Source organism: Acartia tonsa, chromosome 5 (genome assembly GCF_053477335.1).
Source record: "Acartia tonsa isolate MP-2025a chromosome 5, ASM5347733v1, whole genome shotgun sequence".
In the NCBI taxonomy this organism is placed as follows: domain Eukaryota; kingdom Metazoa; phylum Arthropoda; class Copepoda; order Calanoida; family Acartiidae; genus Acartia; species Acartia tonsa.
In genome coordinates this window covers 5,264,307-5,281,978 of record NC_137264.1, presented here as the reverse complement: position 1 = coordinate 5,281,978, position 17,672 = coordinate 5,264,307, and the positions used below count along the sequence as shown (strand labels likewise).

Here is a 17,672-nt window from a genome sequence, read left to right as displayed (position 1 = left end):
GGGGCACTGCACTGGTAGGAGAAGGAAAAGTCAACCTCATCCTATTTTAAATTTGAGTTTCCAAAGAGTTATAAAAATTATTTTTTGGGGGAGAGGGGGGTTAAAACACCCTCTCGAAAAATAGTTTAAAACCTTCCCAGGACCTATAAGAAGCTTCACTGTAAAGGAGAACAATATCGGTTCAGCGGTTAGCGAGATCCTTCGGGACAGACAAAAAACGCTTACTACTTTATATAATAGGATAGTATTTGTATGATATAGGATGTGTATTTACAAATTGTTTTTTCTTTTCTTCAGGTTTCCCGATGCATATTCCATCATTGTCTTACGAAGAACTAAAGGCTTTTCATGCTAAACATTACCATCCTTCAAATTCCAGGTATTATATTACGTTTTGCTATCACTTAAGTATAATTTAGTGCGTAAATTGTTTCAGCTAATTCCCCCAAAAAACAAAGATGAAAATAAGATTCGATAGTGAAGTAGGAGATCTTAAGAAACACATTGAATTAAGTCAGTGTCAAGTACCTTTACATAGGTGTATATTCTGATAAATTGACCCTGCTCAAGGGGGGGGGGGGGAGAGAATAAAAAATATGTGGTTGGGGGATAAAAATATAAAATAATGAGAACTGAAAACATTTTTCCCATTATCTCCTCATCCTTGGTGAAAAAAAATATGTAGGTAGAAGAGTGATAATATGAATAAAATACCTGTAACCTAGGTATAGAGTTCTTTAAATATTTTTTTCCATTTTCCCCCTTCCTTGGTTAAAAACAATTCGAATATTTATCCATTATCCAATTTCCTTTGGAATAAAAAATTGGCGTTATCCTCTTAGAAATATTTTTTTCAATTTTAAATTTTTTTGTTGAGTTTCATGATTGGTTTCAAATTGCGGCACATCCACTCCCCTCCCCCCCCCCCCCCCTCCGTTTTTTTATCTACTAAGACAGCCTAATCTTAATTTTAAAAATGTTTTAGGATCTATACATATGGTGATATTCCACTGAAGACGAATCTTGAAACTATAGACGATTATTTGAACAGGTATTGGAGTCTTTTTTTCCATGGATATAAAGGGGATAAGACAATGGCCGATAAATTGATGTACATCCCCAATGATGATACACAAAGTTTAGAATATAATAAGTAGTTGAAATGTTTGGACACCCTACTTAATTAACCCACCAATTAAAATTCAGCAGAAGTCCCCAAAGTTGTTAAGCCAACGAATCAGAAAACTTTATTGTAAATTTTTAATGACTGATGTTATAAGTAGCCCAATGTCCCCTCCCTCCCTGCTTTATTTAGTACCATAGGAACTACTTCAGACGGATTGAAATATCGTATTATATTTTTCTTTTGTGAATTTTATAAACCTTAAGATTTTGTGCAAAATGTTGTAAGTCTGATACATTTAGAATTTGCTACTCTATACCTAATCTTTCCAACATTTTCTTTTAGATTCTCCCATCTTGAAATTGACACAAGCGTGCCAACCCAGACACGTTGGTCCTCGCCCAAAGTTGAGAAGGTGACGTGTGCCCCTGACCCCATGAACCCGGACCCGGCAAAACAGAGCACGGTTGCTGTCAGCTACTTGCTGCAGGATATCACTGATCTACAGGAGTCTTTCGTTCTTCAGGTTAGCATTAATTTTTTATTGTTTTAACAATTTTTTAAAAATCTTTTCCGATTTGTCACTTTGTCACATAAAGTGAATTATTAAGTAACAAAAAGTAAAATGAAAGTGTAGAAAATCTATATAAGGCTGCTTTTCTTTAATTTTGTATCATAAATGTATAGTAAATAAGTAATGGATATTAAGAGTGGTTCATTCCTAAGTGTTACTAATGAAATAGAGAGGTTGTAAGCTTGCTTAATGTTGCTGTATTTATGTACTTAAACCTGATATTGACCAGTGGCTTCACCTTTATCCATGTAGATGTGCTTGGTCATAAACTTAAGTTTGTATACCTTTTCAAGATTTTTTTGGGGGGGCTGGCTGGTGTCTTATCCTCCCTTATACCATCCCACGGAACCGATGTAGCTTCTCTATAAAGAAGAATAAAATTTGTACATCAATATTTTAAATGGTAATTTAATAAGGGGCGTCGTAGCTCAGTGGTAACGCACTGAGTTACGGTGATGAGAGTTCGAGTTCTAGTCCGCATGCGGCAACTCGAATTTCTCAGTTGAATACATTCACGCAACTTCCCCTGGTTGTGTAAGAAGGGGATTATTGAGTAAGTTTGGATACTTAATAGTCAAGTACATAATATCAGTACTACCCTTATCCCAAGCTCCTCTGCGGAAAGCGTCATTCATTACGGTGACTTAATTTGGGACACCTGCCATACTCGGCGAGGGTGAGGTAATAATGAGTAGCTCTCATGAGATAGCGGGTCAAGTCATAATGTGCTTGAACGTGGAGCTTGATAGCCCTAGTGACTATACATAAGTGTCTCAGCCTACTCCATGACTACTTAGGTCCAAACCCTAAGAGACTATGGCTAATCAATCAATCAATCAATGGTAATTTAAACCATGGGTGTTTATTCTGCATGGGATCCCCAGCTATAAGGGGGAGGGGGGGATAAAAAATTTGTGGTAGGGGTGCGGGGGACACAAAGATGAAATAAAAAGAGAACGAAAAAGATATTTTTTTCTTCCCTCCTTAGAGTAAAAAAAACAGATGGAGGGGGTGGGGGGGGGGGTAATAAATAAAGTATTTTGCAGCATTGGAAAAAATGAATCTTGTGCAGACTATACACCCCTGATATTCTGTATGACGTAACTTGTTTCGTAGAATGTGAACCGAAAATAACAACATGATAAACAAACCAATACCTAAAGAAGAAGAATATTTCAATAAACATTACTGAGCATCTATAATAAGAAAGTTAATTAATGAAAATATTTACAAAGTATGCAACTTAATTAAATATTGTTAAGGACAGTGTTTTGGAGCTGGAGCCGCCATAGTTGGCCAGAGCCGGATCCGCTTCTGGAATCGTGGCTCTGGCTCCGGGGGTAATTAAAAAATTGTCTGAAAAAAAGATTGTTTTTTACACCTTGATTTAACTTGATGTTTAGATTTTATACCTAGGTAATTTGTAAATCCTTTCAAGTGTTTCAATTCCATTTTTATCAAAAATTGTACTTATAAAACCCTGAAAACTAAAAGTATATTTTTTACTTTTGACGGTTTTAATAGTTTAATTTTTGAGAAGAATGGACTTGGATTTCCAAATGAAGCGGCTCCACAACACGGGTTAAGGATTCATATGTAAAACTAATAAGAATATATATAATATTCTTCTTCTGATGTTTTTAATTAGGAGGCCATTCTTACATCAGGTTGCAAAACAAGACTGCATTGCATATTTACCAGTGAGGGAGGGGACATTGAAATGAAAATTATACTGGTATCCAGAGTTTTGAAAGCCAGATATCTCATTCGTTGGCTTACAAACTTTGGGTACTTTTATCCAATCTTGATTGGTAGGAACAAACTGGTACCTAGTCTTTTTCCACCAATAATTTCAAATGGGTCATATATTTTTTCATTATTGGAGTAAACTTCATATTATCGTTCCTTGCCTTTAAGTTTTTAAAATTTATGTATTTTACTATCGGGACTTGAGGGTAAGTCAACCACTTCACTTAACATTCTAGTTCTCAAAGAAAAGTAAAAATAACATATTTTAGTTACAAAATCCCTCCTGGACCTATAAGAAGCTGTTTTGTTTTAAGGTTATTGGTGATCTGTTGTTGGACGGGCCAAGTGCACCTTTCTACAGAACCTTGATTGAACCTGGAATCGGCTCTGGTTTCTCTCCAGTTTCCGGTTAGCAATTTTAGGGTGTCATTGCTTTGTACAAGATGACTAAACGCCCTCGTATTCTTCAATTCAATTATCATACAGTTCAGCTACGCTTTGAAAGCTTTACCTAAATATTTCAGTCACCAACAACGTACAAAGTTTTAAATCGATAGGGCGATTGTAATATGCAATGAATTGGTAAATTTGAGCTTCGCGCTTAGGGGAATGAGAAACCTTAATAGCTGTACCTAAAGGGTGTGCAAAATAAAAATGCGGACATTTTTAAAATTTGGATTGCGCGGCTTGTGTTAATAGTAGAAAAATGTTACGCATATCGTTAGAACCGTTAGGAAGTCTACTTTTGGAAAATATAAAAACGATTCCTCTGCTACGTATAAGTTGGGAGCGATGTGGTAAAATGTCCCAACTGCCTTAAAACTTTACTTGCGAGTAAATCATTAAAGATTAAAGTATATTAAAAAAATATGTACCTTTTTTTAAATTCAAATTGCGCGGCTTGTGTTTATAGTAGAACAACGTTATGCATACCATTAGAACCGTTATGAAGTCTATTTTATGGAAATATAAGAACCATTACTGTGCTACTTATAGTTTAGGAGCTACGTAGTAGAATGTCCCAACTGACTTAAAACTTGACTTGCGAGTAAATCATTAAAGATAAAAAAAAGTGTGTGCAAAAATGCGGACATTTTTAAAATTCAAACTGCTCGGCTTGTGTGAATAGTAGAAAAATGCTATGTATATCGTTAGAACCGTCATAAGCTCTATATTTTGGAAATATAAGTACGATTTTTGTGCTATTTTACCCTCCCATGGTTGCTTACAGACAGCCAAGATCTGCTAGCTTAAGAGCACGCCTTGTAAAGACAAAATTACCATCAAGAAAACAGAGATCTTTACCTGGCCTCAAAAAATGCCAACAACCAAGATGTAATACCTGTAGCTATATTCAAGAAGGTAAAAAAGTTGTTAGCACAAATAACAAGAAAATTTACATCAACCTACAAGAGAGTGTTACCTGTGAAAGTAAAAATGTGGTTTACTGCATTTCCTGTGACAAAGCTGCATGTAATTTTGTTCAATACATCGGTGAAACACAAGCTAAACTAAAAGTTAGGTTTGGCCAACACCTTGGTTATGTCAGAAGCACAGATCATGACAAATACCCAACAGGAAAACATTTTAATCTACCTGGACACAGCATGACCAACATGAAGCTTTCAGTCTTAGAAAAATGCAAACTGTACTCATCAAACTACAGAAAAATTCGGGAAGCTGAATACATCAATAAATTTGACACACTAAGAAATGGATTAAATAAAAAATTGTAATTTTACTTGTTTTTTATCTAAATATAAATTTACATTTGTTGCTTTGTTGTTAATCATTACTAAAAAATCTTTTAATACTTTATTGTTTAATTTATGACATTTTTTCATAAACTGTCATGTAAAATTAAAATCTTTTCAACACATTCACGTATTTCTGTTTTGTTAATTGCAATATTTTTTTAAAAAACAAAAGTTATACAGTACAAAACTTTCATTCTTTTGAACTTTGATTCTTTCAAACCCCCATCCCTTCTACCCCTTCCCTTTACACCAAAACCAGCGGTTAAATTGCTCAGTTTCAAACAAACCTTTGTACAGTAAAGAATAATAGAAGGGATAACCATATTCATTATAATACATTTAACTTTTTCTTTGTATTTTCGAGCACTTTTTCATTATTTTGTTGTTTCTTTACTTTAAAATAACCTAATATTTTTCAAAATATATATCTGATTTTACTATAAATATATGAAATATGGTTAATTTTGTGCAGGTTGACAAGGATTAGATGTGATTTAATCGAAATATATTCCTACAAATTGAGCTGTGTGTTTTTCCTTGGATAGTCTCTTTTCAACATCGCTGCCGTGTATTATTCCGTGCTATTTTTAGTTTAGGAGCTGTATTGATAAATGTGAGAAAAGTGGAATTTTTTTTTTGAGTTTTAAGTCAGTTGGGACATTCTACCACATAGCTCATAAATTATACGTAGTATATGAATGGTTCTTATATTTCCATAAAATAGAGTTTATAGCGATTCCGTAGGTATGCAAAACATTTTTCTACCATTAACACAAGCCGAGCAATTTGAATTTTAAAAATGTACGTATTTTCATTTGCATACCCTTTAATTTAATCTTTAATGATTTACTTGCAAGTCAAGTTTTAAGTCAGTTGGGACATTTTACCACATAGCTCCTAAACTATACGTAGCAGAGGAATCGTTTTTATATTTCCCAAAAGTAGACTTTCTAACGGTTCTAACGATATGCGTAACATTTTTCTACTATTAACACAAGCCGCGCAATTTCAATTTTAAAAATGTCCGCATTTTTTTGCACACCCTTTAAATATTTCAGTAACCCACAATGTACTACGTTTTAATTAATAAAACGATTCTAACATGGTTAAAGTAACGGCCTGAGCTAACCTAAACGATGGAGCAACCCTTATAGTAGTAAAGCTTCGCATATAAAATGGTTGAATATTTTTGTCTGTACTATAATATTCTAAAAATACAATTTGACTGATTAGGTGATCCTGTACTGTACACTGTTAGAAATAAAACCAAAGTCCTTACCCGCGAGGAACGAAGCTAAAATTATAACAAAAGTAGTTACCACATAATAGTCCTTGTTTTGTATTTAGGTTATGATAATCATATTAAAGAATCAACCCTAACAATTGGACTACAAAACATTTCTGAAGATGATATTGATAGGTAAGTACTATAAATAATTTGTATTATAGATAGTAAAGTAATAGGAAGTTTGTCTGTCTCTCTGTCTGTACCTAAGGATCTCGCTGTGGTTCTTCTTACAATGTAGCTTATCAGAAGTCCTGGGAAGGTTTACAACTATTTTTGTAGGGGGCTTTTACTGTTAGAAACTATTCTAAAAAATAGGGCGGTCGTATTCAACCCCTCACAAATTCAAGTGCCCCCAGAAATTGCAATGTAACAAGTATCAACAGTCAACACCCATTAGACAACCAACCCATTGATTGCCCGACCTTTGTCTGAGAAGTCCTTACTGTGCATGGTAAGGAGTTGCGCCTGCTTTGGGCCAAGGCATTTCCCCTACTCCAACTATTTAAGTTGCCTGCCAATCTAACATAGCAGCAGTAGGAACCATTTTTAATGTCTTTAGTTATGATGCGGTATCGGAGCTAGACTCGAAACTATCACCTTCCCGACGACGAGCGGATGCGCTACGTGTTGAGCCACGATCGCGGATAATTCAGTTGTCGTTAAGGGGGGGTGGGGGGGGGGGGTTGTCAAAAACATAGTAGAATTGATTATCTGCCCCCCAAATATTATTTAAGATTTATTTCGCTTGTTGGCTGTATTTTTTTCCCCCTGAGATTATAGTCTTTTAACACGTATTTGTTATATACCTTTTACTCCTCTAGGGTTGTTGGAATTATCGATAGCACGTTGGAGGAAGTAGTAGAGAATGGTTTCCCAAAGAACAGGATTGATGCTATTCTACATTCTTATGAACTTGGACTCAAACACAGGTAAGACAATGGACAATAAATCAATATTATTTCATTATGATGATTAACAAAATTAACCCTTATGTAGATTTTAAAATATTGGTTGAAAAGTTTGGACACTGCTAATTTAAACCAACCAAACAAGATGATACAAAAAGGATACCAAATTTTTTAGCCAACTTATGACAAAGCATATTAACAAAACATTGTGTACTAGTATAATTTTCAGTTCAATGTTCCCTCACCCCCTGTGTAAGACAATTAGAGAACTGTTCAAATTATGCAGAATAAGGCTCGGTAAGAGAACTATTAAATTCCCCTCTTCCTTTTTCCAGAGTTCTGACCCTGTGGAGTGGAGTTTTTATCTACGCCTGGCTCTTTTAAACTCTTACCTAACCTAAAATAAATATGAAGAATAATTTTTAAATGTTTTTAGATCTGGAAATTTTGGACTGAATATCATAATGAACATGACGGCCTATTGGAATCACTCTCAAGATCCAGTAGAATATTTAAGGTTTGTTTTTATCACGAGGAGGGGGGGGGGGGGGGGGGATTGAAACCAATGCAAAAGAAATAAGACTGAAAAAGAGTTACAGAAGTGACTTTACTTTTTATGGTATGTTGTAACCATCGTAAACTGCAATTTCTCTCACGTATTTTTAATATAGTCACTTTTAGATTGTGTTACAACGCTGTTTTATTTTCGCATTTCTACATTTAATTATGAGAAAAACAGGTTGAAATGGGCTAACGGGACGATTTTTCTTACTTATACCAACCCCTAATACAACATCTCTCAAATATATTTATATAATCTTAGGATAAACAAAACCTTGGATTGGTTTAAACAAAGTTTAGCTGATGACCCTCAATTCTTGCAGAAGAAAGTTAAACAATACTTTGTAGGCAAGTATTTTTCTTTCGTTATATTGATCACTAGCGGTTACGTCCTCGAAGACCTCTAGGAGTACTTAAGGTAAGGGGTGGGAACGGAAAGTTTTATAAAGAAAAACTTTTAAAAAAATTGTTCCAGGTGGGGTCATTTTTTTCTAAGGGCGATTTCTCTTGGAAGGCTGGTGGTACATACCCTCCCTCAAAATAGTTAAAAACCTTCACTGGACCCATTGTAAGGGTGAACCATATCGGTTCAACAGTTAGCGATATTCTTCTGTACACAACGACAGATAGACATCCTATTACTTGTATATTATGATTTACAGGTTGAAAGTGCCTTTTTTGGAGCTACTCTCGGTCCTACTCTTTTAGGTGTCAAACGTTCAAAAATTAAATCTAGTGTTTGGCAGGGAGGAAGGGAGGGGACAATGGGCAATTAATTCAATTTTATAGTTGTGACACTTTAAGGTTGAAAAACCAGATAATTCCAGATAAAACAAGTATTTATGATAGTGCAACTTTTATTGGAAATCTATTCATTTTTTAATTAATTTTAATTCAAAATGCACCATCCCCCAAATTCTACTTTACTAAAAGCCTCTCATTATCAAGATAAAGAACTTGGTAGCAATTCATTTACTAAAGAATATTAGTTTTAGAATTTAGCGTAGAAAAATAGCATAAAACCATCTTAAGATTTTAATGATAAAAACAGTCTAAAAGGATTTTAGGACCTTTATGCATCTTCCCTAAAATGTAGAACTTAATCGGATTGGTAACCAAATTCTTAAGCTATATATAAACAAAACTTACTACTTTTTATTGGATATTAGCGCAGCTTACTATATGTGTATGAGCAGGGGCGTCCAAGCTTTTTATTTTGGGGGGGGTAAAATTTTTTTAAGGGGGGGGTAATTCGGTTTTGTGGGGGGTAAAATGGCGCGCAAAGCGCGCCGCAAATTTTTTTTACCCCCCCCCCCCCCCCCCCCCCCCAAATTTTTACCCCGGGGGAAAAATTTGCTTGGGGGGGTAATTACCCCCCCTGAAATCTGTTGGCAGGGGTAAAATTTGTTTCCCCCCCCCCAAAATTTACCCCCGGGGTAAAATTTTTGGGGGGGGTAATTTAAATTTTATCAAAAACTTAGTATTAAAAATGCGCGCGAAGCGCGCAAAAATTTTTTTTGTTAAAGATTTTCTATTTTGGGGGGGGGTATTTACCCCCCCAAAATTGTTTGTGGGGAGTAAATACCCCCTCCTAAATCGTTGGGGGTGCCTACGGCACCCCCAGGGTAGGGGTAAATTTTGAATGGGGGGGTAAAATGAAAAAAGTTTTGGGGGTGCCTACGGCACCCCCAATTTCGTTTAGGGGGAGTAATCGCCCCATTACACCCCCCCTTGGACGCCTATGTGTATGAGCATGTTATAAATGGACGTACGGATTTTCTAGTAACAATTGAGTTTTTATGGTTTCTAAATCGTAATAAATAATAAACAAGAATCAGTTAAAGCAATTGTATTAAAAATTATTAAAATAACAACAAATTCTACTTAAATAATACATATATGTATATATCATATCACAATAGAATTGTTAGGTAAATATAAAACAATTGAATCAAAAATGATTTATGGGTATAGTCCCATTCGTGGCAACACCCCTTAAGGGGCGATTCGTCGTATTTTCAAAATTGCTTGGGGCTGGAAATAGGAGAAAAGCTACTGTGAAAATACAAAGAAACCCCCCTTAAGGGGTGTTGTCACGAAAGGGGCTTCCCTGATTTAATTACAACAAAATAATAAATAAAAATAAAATCAATTAGATTAACTTTTTAAAATCTAAAAAATTGTCAGTTTAAGACGTACCTACACAGTTACACACACTAGGTATAAACAAAATAACTTGATTAAAATTTGTTTATGAATAAAAAAGGTTGCAGAATAGAATGTCTCAAGGATATTTTTAGTTTTGTATTTAGATTTATGGTTCTAATTCTTAATTATATTTGGTCTAGTTACAAAAAATTTACTTTTTATTGATAGAGTCTTAATAAAACATATTTTGGAAAGTATCAGATAAAACAAATTGATAAAAGTAAAATAAATTTCTAAATGACCCCCTTTTAAATAAAATTAAACAAGGATGACAACATCCATAAAAGCGAAGCTCTGAAATAGAAGGAAAAACGAATATTAACACTTGCAGATTGTCAGAACTGAATTAGCAGAATATTAATGCTTCAGTACAAACAATATTGTAAGTAAATTTCTTGCAAAACTGCATAAATAGATAATACTGTTTAAGGACATACTTAAATTTTTAGTACTTGTTTATAGAGATGCTTTGCTTATAACATTGTACCTTGTTGTAATAAGAATCAGTTTTCAAAAAATCTGAAGAATCGGATAATTTGTTATCAAAAAAGTTAAAAATCGACATGTTTCAAATGGATGTACGGACATTCTGGTATTGATTATAGGGTTGCTACGCTTTATAAATTGTACCAAACTATTACAGGAATCATCATGCAAAGTTTGGAATCGATAGGACAATTCTAACCTGTTTAAATTAATGAAAAGAGCTAACTCTCTGTGACTGAGGTATGGACGGACGTACGGACGGACCGACCGTAATCATAGAAAAGCTTCGCTTTAAAGAAAAATAAAATTATGTAAATGTCAAACTACGGACCACCCCTACACGCTGCAGATACCCTCCGTGATGTAACTTAAATTCTTTCTCGCACGTTCGCACCATATCAATGACATCTTCTTTCAGGAAAGCTATTTTTCTCTTTGTTAGTCATCTGAAATAAATATTTAGTATTTATAGGCTTAACTGAAAGGCAAAAATATTAATTCGGCACTAATATAAATACCAATGAAATTATTATCTACTGCTACCTAGTTAAAAAACCATAACTGGAAATTACTTTTGGATATAGTCCTTTTCGTAACATCGCACCATATGGGGCAATTCTTCGTATTTTTCACAGTAGCTTTTTTCCTATTTATAGCCCCTGCGGGAGGCTCTAACCCAACGGGCCATTACCTAACCCTGTAGGGCAATCATCTAACCCAATAAAACCTAACCTAACCTACCCTAACCTAAAATAACCTATAAAAAGCCATTTTAAAAATACGAAGAATAGCCCCATATGGGGCGATGTTACGTAAGGGACTATTCACTATTCCCTTACTTTTCTCAAAATTAGGTACCTAATAAGAAAGAAATGATAACCGAAAAGCAATCTTCTAATTGTTAATAATTAGTGGCAACAGTACAGCATGATTAAAAATGTCAATCTGTATGTCTTTCCCTTCCTAACATTCCATTAATTACAACATATTTTCTTAATATTTAAATTCTATGCTTTGGTAGTTGTCAACTTTGTTTTGATAAAAAATGTATATATACCGTAACCATTTTGTTGTTCTCCTGGAAACCTAGGCACTAGTATCACATTTTCAGCTTGTTTGCATTTTATACAAGATTCATCTGAAAAATATTAAAGATTCTTATAGAGTTGCTTCGTTTTCCAAGTCATACCTAATTGTTGTAGAAATCATCATGTAAAGTTTTAAATCGATAGGACAATTCTAATCTGTTTAATTTAACAAAATGAGCTAACCGTAATGGACAGATGTACGGACAGACCGACCCTTAAATTATAAAAAGCTTCGCTTTTAAAATTTTTATAAAATCATCACTAGACTAAATTTTATCTTGTAATGTAATGCCCTCTAAAATGGAGAACTATATCAACATACAAAAAACGTATTACTATATATAAAAGGATACAAATATTATATTATATCTTGTCAATAAAACATTTGAAAAAGGAAACCAAAAATCGCCACGTGTCACTAAATTTTTATTCAGAAATGTGTGTGTATATTGAGACGCTTGTTTGTGTATGTATTTCTTTCTAATATTGCCATACACTGAGCTCTAATCAACAGCAGAAAATATATTCTATTAGCGTAGCTACTTTATAACTCATTTATTTTAAATTTGATTAATGAAAGATATCTAAAAGCAATTTAATTATTAATTTTAAAAAAATAAATACAATAATTTCTATAATCATAACTGCAAACAAATATTTCATAATTATTTTTTCATTATGATTTTAAAACAATTAAAGTAAAAATTTTCTGTCTGTTTGTTTATTGTTTACATTTTTATTATTGCGCTAGTTTTTATAAGAATGCCCCGTCATGTTGCATGATTTCTCGTGACGTCATTCATATTTTAGTCCCCAAAGTCAGTCAGAAACTGCTAAATTCATGCACATTCCCTTTAAGCCAGTCCCCAAAGTCTGAGACTCCTAAAATATGAATATTTGTCCCCTCCCTTCCTCCCTGAGTGTTTGGGGTATTTTTTGTTTCAAAGGTTAGAAAACAGCTTTTCGTCAACTGTGGCTTCATTGTTAATATGGATAAATATTTCTTTAGACAACAAGCACAAGTTAGTGCAAAGCATGAAGCCAGAGGAATCTTTCACAGACCAAGAAGAGCAGGAATTCTTAAAATTAGAGGAGCAAATGAGAAGCAAACTTACTGAAGAGGACAAGTAAGAATACATAATATTTTTGCTGTAATCAAGAATGTGTGGAACTTTTGTGTTACAATGTTAATAATTGTTTTTATTCCGATCGCATAAAGAAAACTGATTAAAGCGAATTAATTGTTAAGAAATATTTTGTGTTATTGTAATGATATATAATGTTGTTTAAGATTTACTATAAGTTCTTAGGATTGGTACGATAAAAGGGGGGGGGGAGCGTAATGACATCTAAACAGTGAGCAAAATGGTCTAAATATTGAGCTAGATTCTTGGTACATAAGCCTAGTCTTGTAGGTACTACATCTAAATGAAAAAATTGAAAATTTTTAGTTTTAGGTTAGGTAAGAAAACCCTGCGAAAATGGGATTTTTAGGCCTTTTTTTGTTCTATTTTGGTCAATTTTGATGTAGAAACTTACTTTAATTGTTTGTTCTTAAATTTTTTTCCTTGCATACAGACTATATAGGTATATGATTATTATATTCAATATTCATAAGGACAATATTCAAGATGATTTAGCAAGTTGGGGACTAAAACTCAAAAACCTATAGTTTGATATATCATGACACCACAAAACATGAAACATGACCAACCTAGCCCGCTGGGGTTGGTCCCCGACGTGCTGAATCATCTTAAATAATGTCCTTGTGATAGACATAGTGCATTCAAGGAAAAAACTTAAGAAATAACAATAAAAGGAAGTTTCTACATCAAAATAGAACAAAAAAGGCCTAAAAATCCCATTTTGCTCACTGTTAAAGTTTAGTTGTTATTACGCCGCCCCCCCCCCCCCCTCCTCCCTAAGGTAGACAGGTGCTTTAATAAGTTGAGATTCACTGAGAAACTTTGAATAGACGGCGGTGAAACCGACGCTGCCGCCGATTTTATCTTTGGTTGAGTAGTAACTTATTTAAAAAGTATGTAACAACTACCTAATGACTCAATGAGAAATAAAAAATGATTCAAACCTGTTTAATTTAGCAAAAGTAGAACTAGAAACTGGCGGGTTATAGTGGTTTTCGGCCACAGCGTTTGTTCCTTCACCGTTTAAAGCAACACTGCCTAAGTAATTTTGGCGTACTCAAAGTATTGGAACTTTGGCATCTAAGATACATCTCGTAATGTGCTTATGATAATTTTTATCTGTTTCGAATATCTACTCTTGTCATTAATTTTAGAAAAAAACATATTTTAAATATTAGATTAAAATATATAATTTCAATTTACAAAAATTAATATTTTAGGACCACAATACGTAACAAAGCCCTTGAATTGTTAAAATCTCAAGTAAGTACTTAATTTATTTAAGAGTGGCTGCTTCTCTAGCTTTAAGGGACAATACAGAGCATTGGGTGTGGAAAGGGGGGGGGGGGGTAGTGTATACTCTACCCAAAGTTGGAAATATGTGAAAAAATATTACAGAAGTTTTTTTTTGGAGATAAATTGATATGAAATTTGCTCCTCATTTATTACCTACATCTTTTCTTTTCCTTAAGACCTTCGGTGGACCCACTGTGTCCGCCGAAAATTCGTTTCGCGGTCATTTGCGTTTTTAGACCTAGTAAAGCGATGCTAGTTTCCCATATCCCTACTAGTTTTTTATTATCTCCCCCTCCCCTTCACAAAGTACTAAGCATTAACAAATCAAAAATAATATTTCAAATGTTATTTTTCTGTAAATGTATTATTTTTAATGGAAATGGAATTACCTAATTCTTGAATATATCATATGAGATTTTAGCTGTTGAAAATAATTCTAAATATACAAGATTACAATATCTCCACATTTTCTTCGCTTGTAATTTGTTTTAATCCAGTCAAATATCAAACAAAGTGATGTATTTTATTTCGCATAGCTTTTAAATTCCGTGATTTTATTTTTATTTATAAAATTAGGTGCTTAATAAAAAGCATTTTTTGTTTAACTTATATGATCTTGAATCGACATTATTTTATTTTTTGTTTAGGATATGAAAGATGATGCGTCATGCCTGCCAACCATTAAATTATCAGGTACTTTTATATTTTACTAGCGGCTTGATGAGACCAAGGAAATCTTCTACAAAAAAAAAAAATCGGGGGGGAATTTTTTTTTTTTTTTGGGGGGGGGGGTGTTGGGGGTGTCCCACCCCCCAAGAAAATAGCCTAAAACCACCATAGGACCAGTAGGTATATTCCCTGAAGAGTAGAATCCGATCGGTTCAGTGGTTACCGAGATCTGAAGCTTCAGACGGACGGACAGACATTAAGCTACTTTGTATTATAGATACATATTTAAAAGTGCTCTGGATATTAATCCTTAATCGCAGCGTTGCGGAGCCGTTTGATTTTGGTGCGGCTTCGGCTCCGAGGAGCCACCTGTGAAACAACGGCTCCAGCTCCGGCTCCGACCTAAAATAAAGAAAAACATATTTTTTGCCAAGTCTATTTTTGAAGGTTTTAAAAGTTAAATTTTGATAAAAATGGACTTGAAAAACTTTGAAGGTTTGCACACGACACAACAGAGTTACCAAATTATAATTAATAAATAAAAAATCTCTTTTTTTTAGCTAACTCGGAGCCGTTTTTTGACGAAAATTACGGCTCCAGCTCCAGCAAAATATGGCAGCTACACAGCACCCGGCTCCGGCTCCATAACGTTGCTTAATCGTTCTGTTTAATAGCAAGACTTATGTCGTGAATAAATTAAAATGGGTGTTTGTAAGCTTCTATTAGAAATAATATAATAATATGTCGCAAAGGTTAGATTATTCTTACAAACACCATTTTATTAGTCAATACAACAAGAAATTAGAAGCATTGCCACCGATTTTAACATAAATGATAAAATTATAACTTTTAGATATTCCTGATAGCTATACTGGGCCAGTTGTTAATCGTTTATCATTGGCTGGAGTTCCTGTACAGACTTCACTGCAGCCAACCAATCAGGTGGCTTATTTCAGGTAAACTCCTTTTGGTGAATGCCATTTAGTAGTCAACTAATCATATGGCTTATTGAAAGAAAGTCATTCAATTAAACTGGTTTTTTTCTGCCTAGCTTATATCTTTTGGTTCAAATAAGTTGAGTTTCATTTCATTCACCTACTGTGTGATTATAAAATGTTGTCAACTTAAAATATTAATATTTTTCAGAGCTCTTCTGGATACTAGTGAAGTGCCTTCCGATCTGAAGACTTATCTTCCCTTGTTCTCATCTTTCTTATCAAAGCTCGGGGCAAAGCATTTAAGCTATCAGGTCATTATTAATAAACTAACCTAGAAGTTGCCCTTTTAGAGCACAGGTGCACCACAAAATCATTTTCAAGGTTTGATTAGGTATTGGATTAAATCTTATCTTATATTTCAATAAAGTTCTTGAGTATTGAGTCAATGCTTCACAGACAACCAACTCTGCGATTGATTGGGTGGCCTTTATCAAGAATTCTTTTTTAGTGCGTGGTAAAGAATATATGACAAGTAGTGACTATTTTCACTTTTTCGTTACGTGCCTAATATAACAGTACTAGGAACCATTACAAGAGTTAAGACTTGGTCTACAATCGCAGATTTGGGATTTCTTACATTTTTACAATAATTAGGATTTGGACACCCAAATTGAGTTGAATACTGGTGGGTTGTCTGCCAGCTGCCACCTGGCTGAAAGTTTAACAGACATGAACAGGTATTATAATAGTCCAGCCAATTTATAATTACTAGGTATCGGAATAGGACAATTGGACGTTAAATTGCTTTACATACCCAATAATGATAAACAAAATACCTATATCACAGATCTAAAGAGAAATTATTGACTTGAGTGTATTGACACTTCTAGTTTAAACCAACCAGAATTAAGTTTTAATAAAAATACCTATGTTTCTAAGCCGACGAATGAAATGACAGGTTTATAATACTAACTCATATAAATTACCTAAACTATAAGTATATGGGCATTTTTGATGGGGGTTAATATCTGAAATTTTTTAAAAAGTTTTTAGCATAAAATAACTGTAGGTAGGTAATTTGTGGTTTTACAAAATATTTTCCATTTAGTTTTTCTGACACCATGCTTTTGTCTTCATATTGTTTGGATGGAAAAATTGATGAGATGTTTAATCTGTGGACCATGATTTTCGAGGATTTACATTTGAATGATGCACACAGGTTTGCTTTATCTGTTATTGAGCGGCTACGCTCCTGGAAGCCTCTGGGCGCACTTCAGGAGAGAGAGGACAGTAAAGTCGACTCTCCATCTTCAATTTTATTTCAGTAAAAGTTATAATGAAAGGATGTTAATTTTCCATGGCATAATTCTCGTGGGATGGTGGAAATTCCCTCCCTTAAATAGTTTTCTCTCTTTTATCCTGATCCTATAAGAAGCTTCACTTTAAAGAAAACCCTTAACAGTCAAGACGTAAGCGAGATCCTTTGCTACATACTCCTATTGCTTTTATGAAAGGATTAGTAGTATCTACCTATTGTTTTTATGAACATTTCGTGAAACTTTTATGTTATAAAACTTAACTATTGTAAGTGTTTTTCTCGCTTTAGAACTTACCACTGTCCATAGGAAACAGCATAACAGTCTAACATTTATTTTTATGTGCATGCTTCCGTTAATTATCCGTCAATTTTAGAATCTCAACCTTGGTAAAGATGTCTGCGACAAATGCAGGAAATGGAATCGCTCACTCTGGCCACAGGAATGTTTAGATAAATAAACCATATGATATAGCTTGTAACTTTTTTATGGTTGCCCAATGCATTGCCCAGAGGTTTTGGTTCTTAACTGTTACTTATTCCTTGTTACCCTTGTAAGGCTAGCCT

General features: G+C 34.0%; 2 protein-coding genes across 2 annotated transcripts in view; one reads left to right on the top strand and one right to left on the bottom strand.

Annotated features, from left to right (window-relative positions):
- Nucleotides 1-17,672, bottom strand: part of LOC145319907 (SID1 transmembrane family member 1-like) — a 68,003-nt gene that overhangs the window by 25,041 nt on the left and 25,290 nt on the right. The gene's annotated exons all lie outside the window — the stretch shown is intronic.
- Nucleotides 1-17,672, top strand: part of LOC145319905 (presequence protease, mitochondrial) — a 30,335-nt gene that overhangs the window by 3,697 nt on the left and 8,966 nt on the right. The window contains exons 7-23 of the mRNA XM_080162307.1: nt 298-379; nt 986-1,051; nt 1,469-1,649; nt 3,761-3,854; nt 6,551-6,623; nt 7,313-7,420; nt 7,836-7,916; nt 8,223-8,308; nt 12,752-12,869; nt 14,108-14,150; nt 14,831-14,876; nt 15,706-15,808; nt 15,999-16,101; nt 16,445-16,527; nt 16,899-17,009; nt 17,483-17,552; nt 17,619-17,659. Coding sequence (XP_080018433.1) covers nt 298-379; nt 986-1,051; nt 1,469-1,649; nt 3,761-3,854; nt 6,551-6,623; nt 7,313-7,420; nt 7,836-7,916; nt 8,223-8,308; nt 12,752-12,869; nt 14,108-14,150; nt 14,831-14,876; nt 15,706-15,808; nt 15,999-16,101; nt 16,445-16,527; nt 16,899-17,009; nt 17,483-17,552; nt 17,619-17,659 — 1,489 coding nt within the window. The remainder of the gene's footprint in view (nt 1-297; nt 380-985; nt 1,052-1,468; nt 1,650-3,760; nt 3,855-6,550; nt 6,624-7,312; nt 7,421-7,835; nt 7,917-8,222; nt 8,309-12,751; nt 12,870-14,107; nt 14,151-14,830; nt 14,877-15,705; nt 15,809-15,998; nt 16,102-16,444; nt 16,528-16,898; nt 17,010-17,482; nt 17,553-17,618; nt 17,660-17,672) is intronic.